At 47.8% G+C, this 18,210-nt stretch overlaps 3 protein-coding genes and 1 long non-coding RNA gene across 5 annotated transcripts; 3 read left to right on the top strand and 1 right to left on the bottom strand.

Moving 5' to 3' along the window:
- The first annotated feature begins 271 nt into the window (after positions 1–271).
- LOC4340280 (uncharacterized) lies at positions 272–2,171 on the top strand. Its single transcript, XM_026026221.2, has 2 exons — positions 272–1,711; positions 1,803–2,171. The coding sequence occupies exons 1-2, from the start codon at positions 500–502 to the stop codon at positions 2,169–2,171; spliced, it is 1,581 nt and encodes a 526-aa protein (XP_025882006.1). The 5' UTR covers positions 272–499.
- Positions 2,172–7,062: 4,891 nt separating this feature from the next.
- On the top strand, positions 7,063–8,871 carry LOC112939313 (uncharacterized). The gene is made up of 2 exons (XM_026026222.2): positions 7,063–8,286; positions 8,376–8,871. The coding sequence occupies exons 1-2, from the start codon at positions 7,063–7,065 to the stop codon at positions 8,706–8,708; spliced, it is 1,557 nt and encodes a 518-aa protein (XP_025882007.1). The 3' UTR covers positions 8,709–8,871.
- Positions 8,872–10,762: 1,891 nt separating this feature from the next.
- LOC136356966 (uncharacterized) lies at positions 10,763–12,588 on the top strand. Of its 2 annotated transcripts, none has more exons than XR_010742072.1 (4): positions 10,763–11,337; positions 11,463–11,935; positions 12,023–12,090; positions 12,214–12,588. It is a non-coding gene; the product is annotated as an uncharacterized lncRNA (long non-coding RNA). The 2 variants fall into 2 exon arrangements; XR_010742071.1 differs by having other exon boundaries at positions 10,766–11,337; positions 11,431–11,935.
- Positions 12,589–14,727: 2,139 nt separating this feature from the next.
- On the bottom strand, positions 14,728–18,010 carry LOC4340281 (uncharacterized). Its single transcript, XM_015785650.3, has 3 exons — positions 17,411–18,010; positions 16,491–16,660; positions 14,728–15,520 (listed from the first exon to the last, which is right to left on the bottom strand). Exons 1-3 carry the CDS (start codon positions 17,895–17,897, stop codon positions 15,005–15,007), a joined length of 1,173 nt encoding a protein of 390 aa, XP_015641136.1. The 5' UTR covers positions 17,898–18,010; the 3' UTR covers positions 14,728–15,004.
- Positions 18,011–18,210: the final 200 nt, after the last annotated feature.

Consider the following 18,210-nt stretch of genomic DNA (forward strand, 5'->3'; position numbering starts at 1 on the left):
GGAGGAGGAGAAACAGTAGGAGAGGTTAATGTGAAAAGCGAGTTCTACAGGTGGAGTAGCGGAGATGGTCCGCATAATGTTCGTTTCCAGGGGTTGCGGCTGTGTTTAGAGCAGGGTGAAAAATTTTGTCGCGTTGTATTGGTTATACGGACATATATTTAAAATATTAAATATGGTTATAATAAAATAAATTATAGATTTTGCCTATAAACTGTGAGATGAATTTATTAAACCTAATTAATCTGTTATTAGTAAATGTTTACTATAGCATTATATTATTAAATCATAGAGTAATTAGGTTTAAAAGATTCGTCTTACAATTTACACGCAATCTATGTAATCAGTTATTTTTTCGTTTATATTTAATACTCCATGAATGTCTAAATATTTATACTTCATGAATGTCTAAATATTTTGATATGATGTGAAAATTTTTGACAGGGATACAGGAGTGAATGCCCCGTTGCTGGATGGACTGAGAAAACTCGCACAAAACACGATGCATTCCTCCTCTTCCTCCCCGTCGTCCTCCGTTGAGATCATCGACGCCGACGCCTTCCGCTCTCGCTCCACCGACCCCGACCACCGCCGCGCAGACGCCGCCGCCGCCGACTCCCCGTTCCCGAGGTCCGTCGCCGACCACATCGCCTCGTCTCTGCGCACGCAGGAAGCGGTCGACGCCGTCTGCAAGAAGTACGGTGTCCTGGCGGAGTTCGCCGCGCGCCCCGCCGGCGACCTGCGCGCGTGCTCGGCGCCGCCGCCGGGCGCCGCGTGCGTGTACGCGCGGGCGCTGGAGGCCGGGATGCGCCTCCCGCTGCACCCCTTTGCCTGCGAGCTTCTCCGCCATCTCGGCGTCGCGCCGAGCCAGATCACGCCCAACGGGTGGCGCGTCGTGGCGGGGTTCCTCCTGCTCTCCCACCACGCCGCCGCGCCGCCGTCGCTCGCCGTGTTCCGGCGCTTCTTCAGGCTGTTCTTGTCCAAGCTGAACGGCTGGTACCACTTCCGGGGCAAGCGCGGCGCCGGCGCCGACGGGGTGCTCTTCACGGGGTTGCCCAAGCTCAAAGGGTGGAAGGGAGGCTTCTTCTTCGTGTCGTCGCCGTCGCCATGGCCGTGCCAAGTGCGATGGGGCGGGCCGCCGCCGTCCAAGAGCTCTACCGCCGAGCCGGTGCTCAGCGGCGAGGAGATGGAATTGGCGGGAAAGCTTCTGCACTTGCATGGCGGCGCCGCGGTTGATCTGAGGACGTATCTCTGCGAGAGCAACCTCGCCGCGGTGTTCTCCTCCAACCTCGCCGGCGCCGCACCACCGCAGCCGCCGCCTCCTCGTCCTGCTCGTGCTAAAGGTAAGTTTCCTTTCTCCGGCGAGTTCAACGCACAGAAGGTGAAGACCGAGCCGGAGAGCGACATGCCGTGGTGGTCGCCGTTGTCCGGGAAGAAGAGGGGGTTTGAAGCAGAGGAGAATAACCCGCCGCCGTCGCCGACGCCGACGCCGCCTGCTCCGCATGGCGGCTCGTGGTCGTGGTCGGCTTCCGGCATGTGTTCCCCGCCGCCGGGCTTCGCGGCGCACGTGCCCGACAAGCACGACGGCGACTCGGCCGACTGGAAGGCCGCGCGGCAGCTGCTCCAGGCCATCGTCACGCCGTCACGGGAGCGCCGGTTCCCGGCGGCGAAGCCCTCCGACGTCGTCGCGTCGAGCTACCTGACACTGCTTCAGGTACGCCTCCGCCGCGGCCGCCATTGACGCGAACCGCTCAAGAATCGTCGCGTGCACTTGCCTTCATTCATGTCGTCGTTGTTTGGCGCAGGCGGCGAACTACGCGTCGTTCTCGTTCGGCTACGCGCTGGAGCTGGAGGAGAAGCTGCGTGCGCGGGAGCGCGACGCCGCCGCGGAGGCGGACGCCGTGCGGAAGGAGCTCGAGGAGAAGGCGCTGCGCGAGCTCGCGGCGGCGAAGGCGGCGGCGGTGCAGGAGTACCTGCGCTCCGACGAGCACAGGCGGGAGCTCGCGGCGCACGCGCTGGAGGGGTACGAGCGCGGCATGGAGCGTCGCGCTCCGGCGCCACCCGCCCGGATACAGGTAGTGTTAGATAATATATCTCATCCTGTATCTTATCCCATATTATTTCCTTCCAATCGGATTCGAGAACGGATATCTATTTGTATATCTAATTCATAGATATTAAATATAATAAAGTAATTGAAGTATTAAAAGAGATACATCAAGAAAAAATTATACAATATTACATGTGAGTATGTAAAATAGTTATTAACCAATCTTTTATCATATTTTTTATCATATTTTTAGGTGAATCAATAATAATTTTTCATACATATTTTATAATACGGAACATATGGGCGGATACATGTTTTCCCGTATCCTAACCCATATTTATGGCATGCCACATCTTAGGTACTAAAGGTTTGGCAACCTGAAAAAGCATCAAAACAACCCCTACTAGTTAAAATTTGAAGCACCCAACCAAAATATATTCGTGAATCATTTTAAGCATAGTACTATAAAGTCTTGTTCAACATAGTTCATTCATTTCAGCCCATCTCATTCACAAAAAGAGTGAAGAAAAATTCGAGCAAAGCAAAAACATCTCAAAACCACAAATAACAAGAAGGAATCCTGACACAAATCATCTATCATTCTCAACATCTCCCACAATCATAAACAAATTAACTAAATTAACCAAACTTGCCTGATGTTGAGGCAATCAAGAAAGCGGGGATTAGATAAGACAACACACATGGAGTGACTTCTATCAAACATTCTCCCGCGAACAGTGCTGGTAAACTCGAGTAGACGGGCAGCACCAACATCCACAGTTCTTAACCTCGGTTGTTTTTTTCTTGTGATGCTTCTCCACCTTCGCACACAGTTTCTTCGCTGTCTTGAGCATAGAACGAAGCGAAACTTGCGCACGGACGAACTCGCTACCAAACCCGCCGCCTCACTACGAGGGATGAAGAGAGAGTAGGGGTAATGTATTTAGATTTGAAATGGGTTGGTTTCTACAACAGATTTTAAAGAGCAGATACTATCTAATTGGCCTTATAGGGTGCAGATGGGGTTTTGGATTATTCTGCTCACTTGTTTGAGGAGATGGCTGAGGGTTATAGAGTGCAGAGCGGGTTTTAGATTATTGGCATGTTTTGCTCACTTGTTTGAGGAGATGACTGAGGGGATGGAGTGCTAATCTAAACAGTGCTAAGAAGGAATTGAAAAATGCTTTGGTAGAGCTGGATAACAAGACATATGACAGTGGACTTTTTGACAGTGAATGGAAAATCAGATATGAGATGGAAAAGGAGATGGAAAATATTTACATTCAGGAGGAGATCTGGTGGCAGAGAAGAGTGGCAGAGAAGAGGAGGGGAAACTTGATTTTACAAGGAGATGCTAATACAACCTTTTTCTATAAGCCCTGCAAATGGAAGGTAAAGGAAAAGCCATATCTTCTCTTAAGGGGATGTTAATATCACAAAGCTCTCACAAATTAAACAACACATGCATATTATAAGGGGTTGCTTGGAAAAGAAGAAAGCAGGGAAGTTCATCTAAGTCCTGAAATCTGGCAAGATAAGTTGAGACTGACTGAGAAGGAAAAAGTTTAGATGGTTAGACCCTTCTCTTCAAATGAAGTGGACAAAGTGATGAAGACTATGAAAAACAATACAGCTTCTAGCCCTGATGGGTTGCCTGTGGGTTTTTATAAACAAATGTGGCCTCATATAAGGGTTTTAGTTAAAGAGATGTTAGATGACTTACACATGGGTGAGCTGGATATAGATATGATCAATTATGGGGTGATTTCTCCTTTGCCAAAAATCAGCGATGCAAACACAATCAAACAGTATAGACCCATCTATCTACAAAATGTGACTTTTAGGATGATTGAAGTGGCAAACAAAGTGATTAGTTGGTCTCAAACTGCCTTTATACCTAGAAGGAATATTTTAGAAGGTTGTTTTATTTTACATGAGGTGATGTATGAGTTGAAAATAAAAAGGGATACTGGGATTATCCTCAAAATTGACTTTGAGAAGGCTTATGACAGGGTAAAATGGGATTTTTTGTATGAGGTCATGGAGAAAACGAATTTTGACTCCATAATGGTGGGATGGATAAAAAATATAACTGAAGATGGGAGAGTGAGTATTAACATTAATAGTAAACAGGGACATTTTTTCAAAACTTACAGGGGTTTGAGGCAAGGAGACCACTTGTCTCCTATCCTTTTCAATCTTGTGGGTGATGCCTTGGCTGCCATTTTGGATAAAGCCAAAGAATGGGGAGTCCTTGAAGGTCTGGTTCCAAACTTAGTGGATGGGGGTTTGACTCACCTTCAATACGCTGATGATACAATCCTATTCATTAAGAATTCTGATGAGAACATCCTTGCCCTTAAGTTCTTATTATTCTGCTATGAAGAGATGTCAGGGATGAAGATTAATTATCAGAAAAGTGATGTATATGTCATAGGGGTGGAGGATAGTGAGGGATTAAGAATTGCTAATATGCTGAATTGTAAGATTGGTAAGATGCCTTTCACATACTTGGGTTTGCCTATGGGGGTTGACAGAATTGGGATGAGAGACCTATCTCCAATCTTTCAGAAAGTTGAGAAGAGACTTCAGTCTTGGAAGAGCTGCCACTTGACTTATGGCGGCAGGGGGATCAAGATTAACTCATATTTGTCTAGTGCACCCATGTATGCTATGGTTTTCTACCTTTTGCTTGAGGGGTTTCACAAAAAAAAGGACACAATTAGGGGGAACTTTTACTGGCAGGGGGTTGGGGAAAAAAGAAATATCATATGATAAGATGGGATGCTCCGTGCAAGCCCAAAGAGTTTGGGGGAATGGGTTTTTTGGATACTAGAGCAATGAATCTTTGCTTGCTCAGTAAATGGGTTATGAAATTGGAAAGTGGAGCACCTGATGTTTGCTTGGAGGTACTGAGAAGGAAATATTTGAGGAATTGTAATTTTTTTCACAAGGAATGGGAGTGGTGGCTCTCAATTTTGGATGGGTTTGTTGAAATGCAAAGAGTGGCTTTCTAGGCTGGTCACAAAAGAAGTGCACAGTGGGAGAGATGTGAGTTTTTGGAAGGATGTTTGGTGTGATAATGTACCTTTGAAAGTTATCTATTTGAAATTAGTCATGATCAAAATGCTACTGTCAAGGATATGGTGGTAGAAGGAGAATGGAGCTTGGAGTTTAGAAGAAATTTAGATGAACAAAGGGGTAGAGAGGTTGGGGAGCTTGTAGAGATAATTGGGGAATCTCAGTTGGGGACTGATAAAGACAAGGTTTATTGGCCTCATACTAAAAAAGAGGTGTTCACCACAAAATCAATGTACATAATTTTAACTTTTAAGGGTATTAGGGATATTGAAATGAGGGCAGTTTGGAAAGATAGAATTCCTCTAAAGATAAAACATTTTTTGTATCTAGTTGGGAGAGGTAGACTCCCCTGTGCTGAGCAATTGGTGAAAAGGAATTGGAAGGGGGGGAATGAGTTCTGTAAACTCTGTTTACAAACTGAAAATACTAACCATGTTATCTTTCGTTGCTCTTTAGCTGTTTTTTTTTTTTTTTGTCGTGGATGGTAGGGAAAGGATGAACGTGACAACTAACACGTCTCCAGTAGTTTTGTTGCACGGTAACAGAGTAGCTGCAGGGGGCAGTCACATTTTGGTGCAAATGTTGTGTTGGGTTCATGATGGGGAAGGAAACTGGAGAGGTAAATTAAAGAAATGGAGAGTCGACAAATGTGGAAATATGAAACAAATATGAAAGTGTGAAAGTAAGAGCATTTACGAACCACAGCTCAAGCAAGCCTAACAAAAAAAAATTAAGAGACAGATGTGGAAATGTGAGAGTGAGAGCAATTATGAACCACGGTTCAACCCACTGGTCTTAGCCAAGTCTATGAGGCGAAGATTTGGGATAAACTCGGGTCAACGAAGCAGTGATGGCGGCATCCCTCGCGGTTCATCTCTCCAAGCTACAAGATGTGGCGATGGAGTTGATTGTCGCACCACCATGGCCCTTGGACACACCACCTTCATTCTTTTCCTCCTCGAATGATTAAGCTGCTAATGAAAGAAAACGGGTAGGGGAAGCTTTTAATTTTTTAGCCATTAGATGTGCTTCGAGGGGAGAAAGACATTTTCTTCGCATGTGGGGCTAGGGAATCATACTCTCACTGTGAGTTTGAAACCGAGCGCCGCTTGTTGTTACATAGGAGTAACATTGTAATTATATTTACAATATAATTACACTTCAATTATATTAGAGTTATATTTGAATGTTTTTATATAGTTATTCTCTTATATTATCTATGGTTGTGGCCTATGTTGCGAAACTAGAGAGAGTTTTTTTCCCATTTTTTTATCATTATTTATATTTATTTAATATGTTAATGTACACAAGGAAATATCTCTTCAAGAGATTGAAAAAACAATCTCCCGTGTATAAATTGGGAAATGGATTGATTGTAATCCCTTAAGGCGAATGTTTCATCGCACGCATTTTTCTTTTAAATTTGGTGCAACTGGCTGTAAAATTACTTTTAAAAATTGATAATGTACAACATAATAATACTAATCACTCCACCAAAATCAATTTCAAAATTGACCTACATATTTTTTAAAAAGAATTGGAGGAAATTTAGGTTTGAGTAATACCAAACAATTGATTTGTCCTTTTTTAATTATTATTTTTCAATATGGGTTTGAATTAAGACTTGAGATTTTATGAAGTGGTATATGTATTGTATAATTTTTACTAAATTCAATAAGATTTTTTATATACAAACGAATGGTGTTTAAATGAATGAAATGATATATTACGAGAGATGTAGGAATGTTCCCCATAAATTAGGATAAGTATCCTCTGTCTTTAAAATCATGTGACTTTATCATTGACACGTGTGGATTCAATATAGGCAAAGGATTTCAATCCCATAAATTAAGTGCAAAGCGCGACACTCAACCACAGCACGTAGTACGCGCTGTTGGTTGGTATTTCCTCGCGAAGCCCAACCACAGCTCGCCATGCCATCCTCTCCACGCTCCTCGTCGTCGTGGTCGCCGCCGGCCGCCGCGCGCCTCGGCCGCGCCCGCTCGCCCAGCACCGGCGGCGGCGGCGGCCGCGCGCGCGCTTTGACCGTGGCTGAGAAGACAACGTCGTGGCTGCGCACGGCGGACGCGCTGAGAGACATCACCGGGAGGTGCTCCATCCCGCGCGGCTTCACCGCGCTCCTCGCCGGCGACCTCCCGGCGTGCGCGCCGCCGCCGCCGGGTGCGGCGTTCGTGTACGTCGCGGCGATGGAGGAAGAAAGGCTGATGCGGCTACCGCTGCAACCGTTCTTCGCCGCGGTGCTCGCCCACTTCGGGCTCGCGCCGAGCCAGCTCACGCCCAACGCGTGGCGCCTCCTCGCCGGCTTCGCCGCGCTCTGCCGCCGCGCCGGCGTGGCGCCGCCGCCGCCGCCGCCGCTGACCGTGTTCCGGCACTTCTTCACGGCGATCGGGTGCCCGCCCGGGGCTTGGTACTCCTTCCGCGCCAGAGGCTCCGCCTCCACCGGCTCGCTCTTCACCCGCCTGAGCAACGTGACGATGAACCCGTGGTGGAAGGAGCAGTTCATCCTCGTCTCGTCGCCGGCGCCATGGCCGTGCCCCGTGAGGTGGGGGAAGCCTCGCAAGCACGCCAACTTCCCTCCGGTGCTCACCACCGCTGAGAAGGACATGGCGACCAAGCTACTTCTTGCTCGCGGTAGCTCGTTGATTGATCTCACAACGTACAACTCCATCGCCGCTGCCAAGAACATCATCGCGCCGCCGCCGCCGCCGCGAACTCTCAAATCCGAACGGGCGTACGCGTCTGTCAATGCCATGATGAGGGAACCGCGGCCGCATAAGGCACCCATGGCGGCGGCCGCAGAGGAGGTGGATGTGAAGAGCGAGCCTGATTTGGACGGACCGGCGTGCGCACCGTCGTCATCGAGGAAGAAGAAGAGGAAGATGGTGGACGACGACGCCATTGCAGTGGAGGGACCATCCGGGCACGGCGGCGGCGGCGGCGGGTGGCCGGCGCTGTACCCGGCTTGCCTACCGCCACCGGGCTTCAAGAAGCTGGACGACGACGACGACGGACACGAGGGTGGCTGGAAGGCGGCGAGGCAGCTGCTGCAGGGCGCCGTCACGGCGCGACGGGAGCGCGCGTTCGCGGCGTCCAAGCCGGCCGACGTCGTCGCGGCGAGCTACGTGGCCATGCTCCAGGTTAGCTTGTCTCTCGCTCTCGCGTGCGTCGTGCACGCGCGCGAGGTCTGTAGCTGACCTGTTTGATCGATTGCGTCAATGGCGCGCAGGCGGCGAACCACGTGGCGTTCTCGCTGGGCTACGCGCTGGAGCTGGAGGAGAAGGCGAGGGCGAGGGAGCGCGACGCCGGCGCGGCGGAGGCGGCCACGCCGCGGGAGGAGCTGGCCGAGGTGAAGGACGAGCTCGCCGAGATGGAGACGGCGGTGGAGGCGATGAGGGCCAAGCTCGCCAAGGCAAAGAGTGCGATCGCGGCGGCGGCGGCGTCGGCGGCGCAGCCGGAGCCGGAGAGGATCAAGTCCTCGTGGGGTCCAGGGGGAGCGCGCTCCGCTCGCCGGAGAGGGACGAACACGGCGTGGAGAGAAGAAGCAAGCAATGAAATGTAAGGCGGTGGAAGTGAAACTATCTTTTGAAATTTGGCACAAAGCAATAGGTTCAAGGGAGCTCGAAATTTCAAAATTCTACGTAAACCTAGCAGTCTGAGGGAGCTCCAATGATTTTGATGAAATTCAAGCGAATTTGTAAGCCCTTGATTAATTCTGGCATTATTTGCAAAAAGTTTTAGGGCCTCCTTCAGTTGCATGAATTTTTTTTTTTAGGCCCCGAGCCCTCGGAGGCTCGGAGGCGTTCAAGCTCGCCGCCGACGAGGTGGCCCTGTACCGGCCTTTGCCTGGCAGGTCGGAGTTGCATATTTTGGCTCGGGACGCGATGGAGTTTGCGACCTCTGATGCCCAACAGTTTCGTCTATGCTCATGACTGAGACTTCACAAGATTGGAACAAAATATGTGACAAAATTACTGTTTTTTTCTTCTCTTTTAAGTGTAAATCTATTATAGCTCTTGCATATACTTGGTCACTCTACCCGTTCATCCGAGCACGATTCAGGCTTTGATCAAATATTGGAAGAGTTGTTTCGGTCAATGCTTCAGCTCATCTCTCCCTTTATGATTAAATTTTATAAAATATTCACTCCATCCAAAAAAAACAACCTAAGATGGCTTATCCCGCCTCTTCTAATAAAATGAATCTAGACATAATGTTTAGATTCATTGTATTAGGAGGGGTCATATTTCTTTCTAAGTTGGCTTTTTTTAAATGGAGGGAGTATATTTTTATATATATTTCCTCCGTCCCATAATATAAGGATTTTGTTGTGATTCGTAGTACTAGGATCACATTCCAACAAAATCTCTTATATTATGAGATAGAGAGAGTACATATCGATTTTGAATATAATCTAACATTCACATCTTCACATTTAATTACCTGGATCACATCCCAACAAAATCCCTTATATTATGGGATGGATGGAGCACATATCGATTTTGAATGTAATATAACATTCACATCTTCACATTTAATTACCTAGTACACGCCGTTTTTAGTGTTTGTGTGTGTTTTTACCAATTTATTTACAAACACTTCTTTCAAATATCTCAAAGGTGTCACCACCACCTACCTATTTATGTGGTCCATATTGTCCACTATTACACTTGAAATTCAAATAAGTGAATCCATCGTCAAGCTGTGAGGCATATGGATTAGCATCATCCATTTACATCGAATTTCAACAAAAATATGTTTTTTTCCAATTAACTTTTGATAAAGTAATATGTTTTTAACGCATAGGTAGTTTTGACGGCTTGTTTGGTAACTTGAGGGAAAGGGATTAGGAGTTTACACGAAGAAATTGATGATGAGATTAAGATGGGAATTTGATTTTTAATCCCAGTATCTTGTTTGGTAGAGGTGATGGTAATTGACAGGGAGTTTAGTTGGAGATTAGGTCATTAATAAAAACAGATGGCTGAGATTTGCTTAGTCAAAGTAAAGAAGGAATTCCCTCCCAATTACCTGCCCCATCCCACCAAAATTCACATGTCTCCCAATCAAACAAAACACTTAATAGCTTCATCCCTCTAAACTCCCAATCCCTCCTAAAAACTCCCTCCAACCAAACGGGCCGTGAGGTGTTTTCAGTAAAAACCGATGACGTGGGAATGTGTAATTAAGTTGTGGTCCCCTCTCCCGCTCCTGGCCCGGCCCAACTCAGTCTCTCTCTCAACGTTCGTTGCGTCTCGAGACTCGTGACTGGAGCTTCGAGACTGGCGGCGCAACTTCCAGGGGTGGAGCCACCACCCGGCTAGCCCAGGCAACTAGAGATGGCAACGGGGCCCCGCGACCCGAAACCCGTTGGGTTTCTACTCTATTAGGGTGTATATACGTTCCAAACATCATACCCGTGGGTACATCAACGGGCAAAACCTTCACCCATCGGATACGGGTGTGGGTACGTTCTCCTGTCACCTGAACCCATTAACCCGTGGGTTGAAAATACCCGTAGGCCTAGCCCAATAAGCAAATGGCCCAAGGCCCACAACCATCAAAACCCTAGGTATAAATACTCTTTTCCTCACTCCTCTAAACCCTATTCCCCTTCTCCTCCTCTCCTCTCCCTCCTGCTGCCGTTTAGCCGCCGGCCCCCATCACCCAAGCGGCGAAGCCACTGCCGCACCGCACGGATGCACACGGCGCGCCACCGCGCACGGGAGCACGCACACGACGGCACGACACGTCGACACCCCATAGGCGCGCACGACCGCAGCACCTGCCGCCGCCCACCAGCCGGTCTCGGTCGCGCCGGTGGAGCAGGGGCGCCACCGTGCGGGCAGCCGCCAGCGTGGGAGGGGGGGCGCTGAGGGCGGACTAGTAGGGGCGCCGCTGTGCGGGCAGTAGCCGCCTGGGGAGGGACGCCGCCTCCTGGGGGCGGGACAGCCACCGCGTCGGTCGCCGCCTGGGGCACGAACGCTCGGTCAGCTCTCGGCAGGAGCGCCGCCGCAGGTGCAGTGAGGTAGTAGGTCGCTGGATCCGGCTGGGGCCGTGACCGTGAGGCGCCACATTTTTTTCCCGCATCGTCTGTTCCATTCGTCCCCTCCAAATTCCAATCGGTCGTTCCTGTTCCCATCCCCACACCAGCATAGCATGGCAGCAGGCTCCGGCAACGACGACGGCTGGTGATCCTCTTCCCCTTTGTTCTTAACTGTTGCATTGCAGCTATATATCTAATTCCCTTGCCTCGCATCAACTAACCCCCACGATGTCCGAAGGGACGCCACCTCCACTGACCATCCACCGTCAGATCCGGTGGGTACACAAGACAACACTGGTAAAGGAGTTAAGCCGGCGTCTCCTGCGACACTTCCGCCGCTGCCTCCTATCACCGAAGTAACGGAACCCCTTTCCGGTGTAGTCGTCCCCGATCCAGTCCACAAGGTTCCCAAGGCAAAGGCGGGTATTTCTCCAGCCTTAGTGCCCGTGCTGCAACCAAAAGACCTATAGGAAGTGAGCTAGACCGTTACTTGGATGAGGATTTGGTGGACAGTCGCACAAAGAATTTCAATGTTTTAGATTGGTGGAAGGTGGCTGGAACTCGGTTCCCTGTTTTGAGGAGGATAGCAAGGGATATATTTACAATTCATGTTAGCACAGTTGCTTCAGAATCAGCTTTTAGCACTAATGGGAGAGTTCTTAGTGAGCATCGTAGTCGGCTCACTTCTAAGTTGTTAGAAGCTCTAATGTGCCAACAGGATTGGCTTCGAAACAAGTACAAAGGTTAATTTGCACTTGCTGTTATGCAATTAGTTAATTTCCTTCTAACTACAAACAAATTATTTACTTTTATAATTCTGTGTTTTGCAGTTGATGAGAAGGACAAAGAGCAAGCTTCCTTTTGGTCTTGTCTTCAAGACATACAAGAGGGTCTTCAGGTTATTGCTTACTCCTCTCTAAAACTTTCTCTGTCATTTCACTTGTGTCACTCTTATGTAACAGCCAAAAATAAATTGCTCCCTAATTTGACTTATATTTTGTGTACTGAACTACTTATGTAGGAACTTACTATTTGAGAATTGAGACTAGAAGAGGATGGATGTATTTTGCTTTCAAGAATTGAATTGATGTTGATGGAGGAAATCCTAGAGAGGCTGCAAGAATTGAACTACTTATGTCATTTTGGTTGTAATGATTTCGTATGTTCACTGTGTGTGAACACTTGAATGTTGTTGGAGGAAATCCTAGGAGGCTGCAAGAATTGAACTACTTATGCCATTTTCGTTGTAATGATTTTGTATGTGTCACTGTATGTGAACACTTGAAGAGTTGAACTCTAGAGCTTTAGACTGATGTGGACCAGTAGGTTGATGTGTTGATTTGTTGTCATTAAACTTGCTGGAATGATGATATTGCTGCATGCTTTGAGCTTGGAATGATGTTGCATGCCTGGAGCTTGGTTAATAGGTTATGCATTATTTGAATTATCATCTTATTATAATTGTTGATTTTGCAATGTGGTTGCATGGCTTGCTGTTGATTTTGCAATGTGGCAGCCTGGCAGGCTGTATGTATCCTGTATGGTTTGTTTGAGCCTTAGATTTTCAATTCTAGTGTGTACATATCACTGCAGCTAACCTTATTGAGTTATTGTTGTGCACAATTAAAATTGTTGCAACGAGTGTGGGTACCTATCACCCGTGCGGGTGCGGGTATGGGGAAATTTCTCACCCGCGAGCGGGTGTGGGTTTTGTAGTGGGCAGATTTAGTTTCAATGGGTGAGGGTACGGGGACTGGAAACCCGTCGGGTCCATACCCGTTGCCATCTCTGCAGGCAACCGTTTGGGCTCGCATGTGAAAACTCCATTAAATTTTAATATTCTTAAATAAATGGCAAAATTTGCTATATGACACTTAAAAAATGTGTAATTAGCTGTGGAACACCTCAAAAATGTGAATTGGCTATAGGACACCACAAAAGAGTGGTAATTAGCTACTAGATACCGGAGATATTATTTTATTATTTTCGATGGAAATGAAGAGAGAAAAAGCGTTGAAAGTACCGAATGCCCCCGCGTCGTTTTTCTTGTGCTGGAGTCGCACGCCATCAAGAAGCCGCCGTCTGGTGCGGCGGCGGCGCAAGCGCATTAGATTCCGCCCGGAGCAGCAGGCCTCGCAGCAGCAGTTGCCGCCTCGGGTGTCGGCTCCGGCGGCCACGGCGAGAAGCCCTGCTGAGCCTGGCCGCTCTCTCCTCACGCATGCACGCACTGCTCGCTTGCTTCCTCAAATCTTCTCCTGGGCCAGGCAGAGAGGCAGAGAGGGGACGGAGACCAGTGAATGCCATCGCCCAGGCTCCACTGCAGGTTGTCGTCGGCGAGCACGTACTGATACGAGCCCATGAAGTAGCACCACCGCACGTTGATGCAGCAGCTGCCACCTCGCGTTGGCGTCGTCATCCTCGCCGGTTGCTGCGGCGCCGCTGCGCTGCGTGCTCTTGAACCAGCCAAGCCGCTGGTCGCGGCCTTATTGGACACCGCCGCCTCCTCCTGCGGCTCCACATTCTAGTCCTCGACAGTCGACATCGGGCTGCCGCAGCGGCGGCGAGGGCGCGGCGCGGCAGAGCGGGCACGATGCGGGTGTCCGCGGTGATGGCGGCGAGAGCGGCGACGACGCGGGCGGAGAGCGCGGCGCGGCAGGAGCTGGAGCGGCGCTGCGTGATGGCAAGGCGTGCGCCTGCTACGACATTGCGCTGCTTGTGCTGCTGTGCGCGGTCGGCGTCGTCAGGGCCATCGACGCCCAGGCCTCGTTCACGTACGAGCCCGCCGGAGCGGCGGAGAAGGATGGCGTCGGCGCCGCACTGTGCGCGATGCGTCTCGTTGGGAGGAAGAGGTCATGAAAATAGATGAGAGACTGATATCCTTGGCCCACATAGGGCAATTTAGTCTTTTTTGATTGTTTCTCTCTTCATGTTGTTCGGAAATAATAAAATAATATCTTCGGTGTTTAATAGCTAATTATCACTCTTTTGCAATGTCCTATAGACAATTCACATCTTTGTGATGTCATATAACTAATTATACGTTTTTTAAGTGTCCTGTAGCAAATTTTACATAAATAAATTGATGATGAAATTTCCATAGTAAATAATAGTTATAGTGAAGCTTAGTTCGGGCTCAAAAATTTTTCTAGCTCCACCACTGAATCCAGACAGCGAAGAACACAGCGTTTCACGCCCAAATGCAGCTGCCGGACGACGAAGAACAAGAAGCCAGCAACGGCGAGGCAGCTGCCGCAGGGCATTCTAACCGCGTCCAATCTAGCCTAGGGTTTACAAAACCGAACGGTTATTATGAGGCTACCATGCACAGTAACCTTTTCAGTGGATTCTGGCATTAGGTGCAAAGTTTTAAGGCCTCCTTCAGTGGACATGAATTCCTTTTTCAAGGTTTGTAGAAATTAAATCGAATCGATCCTGATGAAAAAAAAGTTATACAAAATTCATGCAGTCAGAAGGAGGCCTAGCATTCCCTGCATTCTGCACAGAACTTCCGGAAACCCAGCATAGAAGCCACATGTGACACAGAATTTTGTACAGTGGGAGACTTACCCATAGTCTCACCCTTGGCAGGTGATCCATCACAGTTTTCTTTATGTTACACCATATGGAATGAGGGGATATACCCAACTTACATAGTGATATGCACACTGTAATAATATAATGGTAGAGAAATTTTCCCACGAACACTGACACCACCTGAAGGTCGTCATTTACAAGCAGGTGAAGGGTAAGGGAATAGAGAGAAAAATAATAAAAAGGATAAATAGCCAGAGAGATCCCAGAGATCTCTGTTATTAACTGTCAAGTATCTCAAACTCTGAATCCTCAATGACATCCCATGATTCCTTCTTGGATAGTGAAGCAGGTGGAGTTGGTTGTGGAGGCCGGTGGCTATAGTCAGTAGAAGATGCAGGTTTTCTTCTTACTGAATCCCGCCGGACTGAGGAGCTAGCATAGTGGAGGCTCCTCCGATCTGACAGAAGTGAATCCATGTATTTGTCCATGACAACAATATGGGCACTGTCAGCGTCGCTAAGCTCCTCACCGCTAATGTATCTTCTACCATCTCTAGAAGATTCCACATCCGAAGGTATTTCGGACCACTGATCCATGCTTTGCTCAGATTTTGACTTTGCAAACACCCATTGGTCAATGCTTTGATTGGATCTTGTTTTTATCAACACACGATCATCTGGCGATTGATAACCCTCTTGAGTGCTTTTCACACTTTCAATTTCACAAACATTAGGCGCAGAATCAGACTCTATCTCATTGACGTGATGAACAGAACCTGGTACATTCTCATCTACCTGCAAGTACAGGTGGTCACGATAAATAAGCAAAATAGTACCATATCTGCAAAACAAAGCTCAGCATATTGCTTTTGCGCTTAACACCCAAATCATAGTTACTATATCCAAATGGAGCACCTCACTGTAAGATGAGTAGAAAGCCTCCAGGGGATGCTTAAAACTAACACAATTACACAAGCTATATTTCATACAAGATAGTGAGATACAGATGTGTCCTGATGCCTACAACCAACCGGTGAAAGTGTGCATGATTTATTGATTTGTGCAGCTTAACACTAACATATTCGCAAGTCTGAGATATGTAGATTCTAAAGCGAATTCATACTCTAGTATTCCACCTAATTTCAATGATCATGTTTCAACAATAACACCCAAGAATTTTATAGAATCCAGCTCAATTATGTGCTGCTTGTCAATTGGAGATGATGCTCATTTATGTTAAGACCATGTGAAGAAAGCAGTAACACGAAGAAAAAAATGCATTCCCTGATTATATCCAAGTTTCTATCTGTTCCCATTGTATCTGAATTGACTACCAAGATTAGAAATCCAGAACTAAATTGAAATGACACTAATGTCTGGTCCACATCTCTGAGCTGTTGCCTGTTTACGGAAGAAATTGTCTCAGGCTCTCAGCATGCATCAACTATCCTGCTAGCATTGTATGGTTTCTCAATAATACCATGGTTCCCAAGTTTAAGTCCTAGACTCCTAGTATGATTGAGACAAGACCATTGGTGCAATGGTGTGTGTAACCATTGCGATTCAGACAAGACTATCCTGCTAGAAAATGTTCACTTTCTAATTCACGATGTGGTGCAATGGTGCAACCATTGTGATTCACACAAGATTATATAATATCGGAAACTCGGAATGCATACAACAAAAAATAAGTCACACCACAGGTACATAAAACAATATAAGAGGTAGCGTATACTTCTAAAAAAGCATAAATTACTAGACTTACCTCTGAAGTATGTTCAGTAAGGTTCGACTCAAGCAGCGTAAAGTAGATCTTCCAGAATACATCAATATCCATGTAAGAAGGGCAGAGCCTAGCTCTCAGAGATGCTAAGTCAGGTACAAGTTTTTCAATGGCTTCCATATGATCCCTTTGGATATCGGAGATTATAGAATCTGTGAATTGCAAAATCAGTAAATAAGTATGGCATTTAGACAGACTTATATCGCAGAGCTAAATAACAGCCACAAATGATTCTCCTAAGATGAGCTCAGTAAAACAACTCAAAGACATCCTGATTCCAAAAGCATAATTGAAATCTTCAAAAGTTACAGTATGGTTCTGTAAAACTTCAGTGATCCTAAGAAGTGAATGCAACAATGGCTAGAAACTGAACCAGCAAAAAGCACGGCACAAACAAGATATGTTTACCTCTCAGTATTTCCACACAAACATTTATTAAGTAATACCTGCTGCCTATATTTGGATTGTCCCTGTTATAGCTATTATCATTAAACCATTCATCAAATCCATAATGAAGCATCTAGTTTATTCTTTGCCTAGCTATGAATTTGAGCAACTCAAATAATTTCTTTTGCCTTGCCACACTCTGTACTTTCTAATAATGGCAATGAATGCTCTTCGATGAGTAGAGCAATTGATTTCTTTCAATTTGGCCCAATAATTCCCCACACCATAACTTTATACTAACCTCAGATAATCCTAGATGAATTCCTAAGAGAAGTACTTTTGCCTCATAATTTCACTAGAATCACAAGCATGAAATCCAATATATATCCCGAATCAGCAACTTTTTACACTCATCTCGACTTCCAACACATCTACCACGAAACCAGGGGTGCAATCAGTGCGTGATGGATGCATAATTAGCAACAAGCATAAGTATATAGATAATCGAGCATTACTCTCATCGAGCGCGAGCACGGGGAAGTCAATCCACGCCTCGGGCCGCGCCGCAAGGGCCTGCGCCGCCCCGACGACGTCATCAGCGACATCAGCAGCGGCAGCGGCAGCAGGGGAAGGGGAAGGAGAGGAGGCCGTGGAGGAAGCGGCGCGCGGGGACTCCGCGGTGGTGGCGGAAGCGGAGGCGGAGGCGGAGGAGAAGGCAGGTTCGGGGAGGGCGGCGCGGCGGGCGAAGCCACCGGTGAAGGAGCCGCCGATCTCGGCGAGGTCGGCGAGGATGCCGGCGAGGATGGAGGGGGAGGGCGGCGTGGCGGGGCGCGGGGAAGGGGAGCGGCGGTGGTGGTGGTGGCGGTGGGTGGGGGTGGCGGGCGGGGAGTCGACGGTGAGGTGGGCGGGGCCGAGGAGCGGGTGGAGGAAGCAGGCGATGTCGAGGATGTGGCGGCCTAGCTCGGTGAGGTCGTCCCGGACGCCGCGGAACCCCCGCGCCATCCCTCCGCCCTAGGGTTAGGGCTCCGGCGACGGCGGCGGCGGAAGAGGGACTCTGCGGCGGCGGCGGCGGCGGCGGAAGAGCGGGTTTTCCTCCTTTATTTGCTTGCGGGGTTGGGGTGGGGGTGGGGTGCGGGACAAGGCAATGATTGCGACTTGCCCAAAAAGAGAGAGAAACAAGTCGGACTCTCTATGGGACTCTCTATATCCATAATTTTAAAAAAAAATACTACTATAATATAATTATAATGTTATTATAAAGTTCTTATTAGTTTTAAAAATATAGCAATATGAGAGAGAATTAGAAGCACCGTGT

The sequence above is a fragment of the Oryza sativa genome, chromosome 6, assembly GCF_034140825.1.
Source record: "Oryza sativa Japonica Group chromosome 6, ASM3414082v1".
Classification (NCBI taxonomy): domain Eukaryota; kingdom Viridiplantae; phylum Streptophyta; class Magnoliopsida; order Poales; family Poaceae; genus Oryza; species Oryza sativa.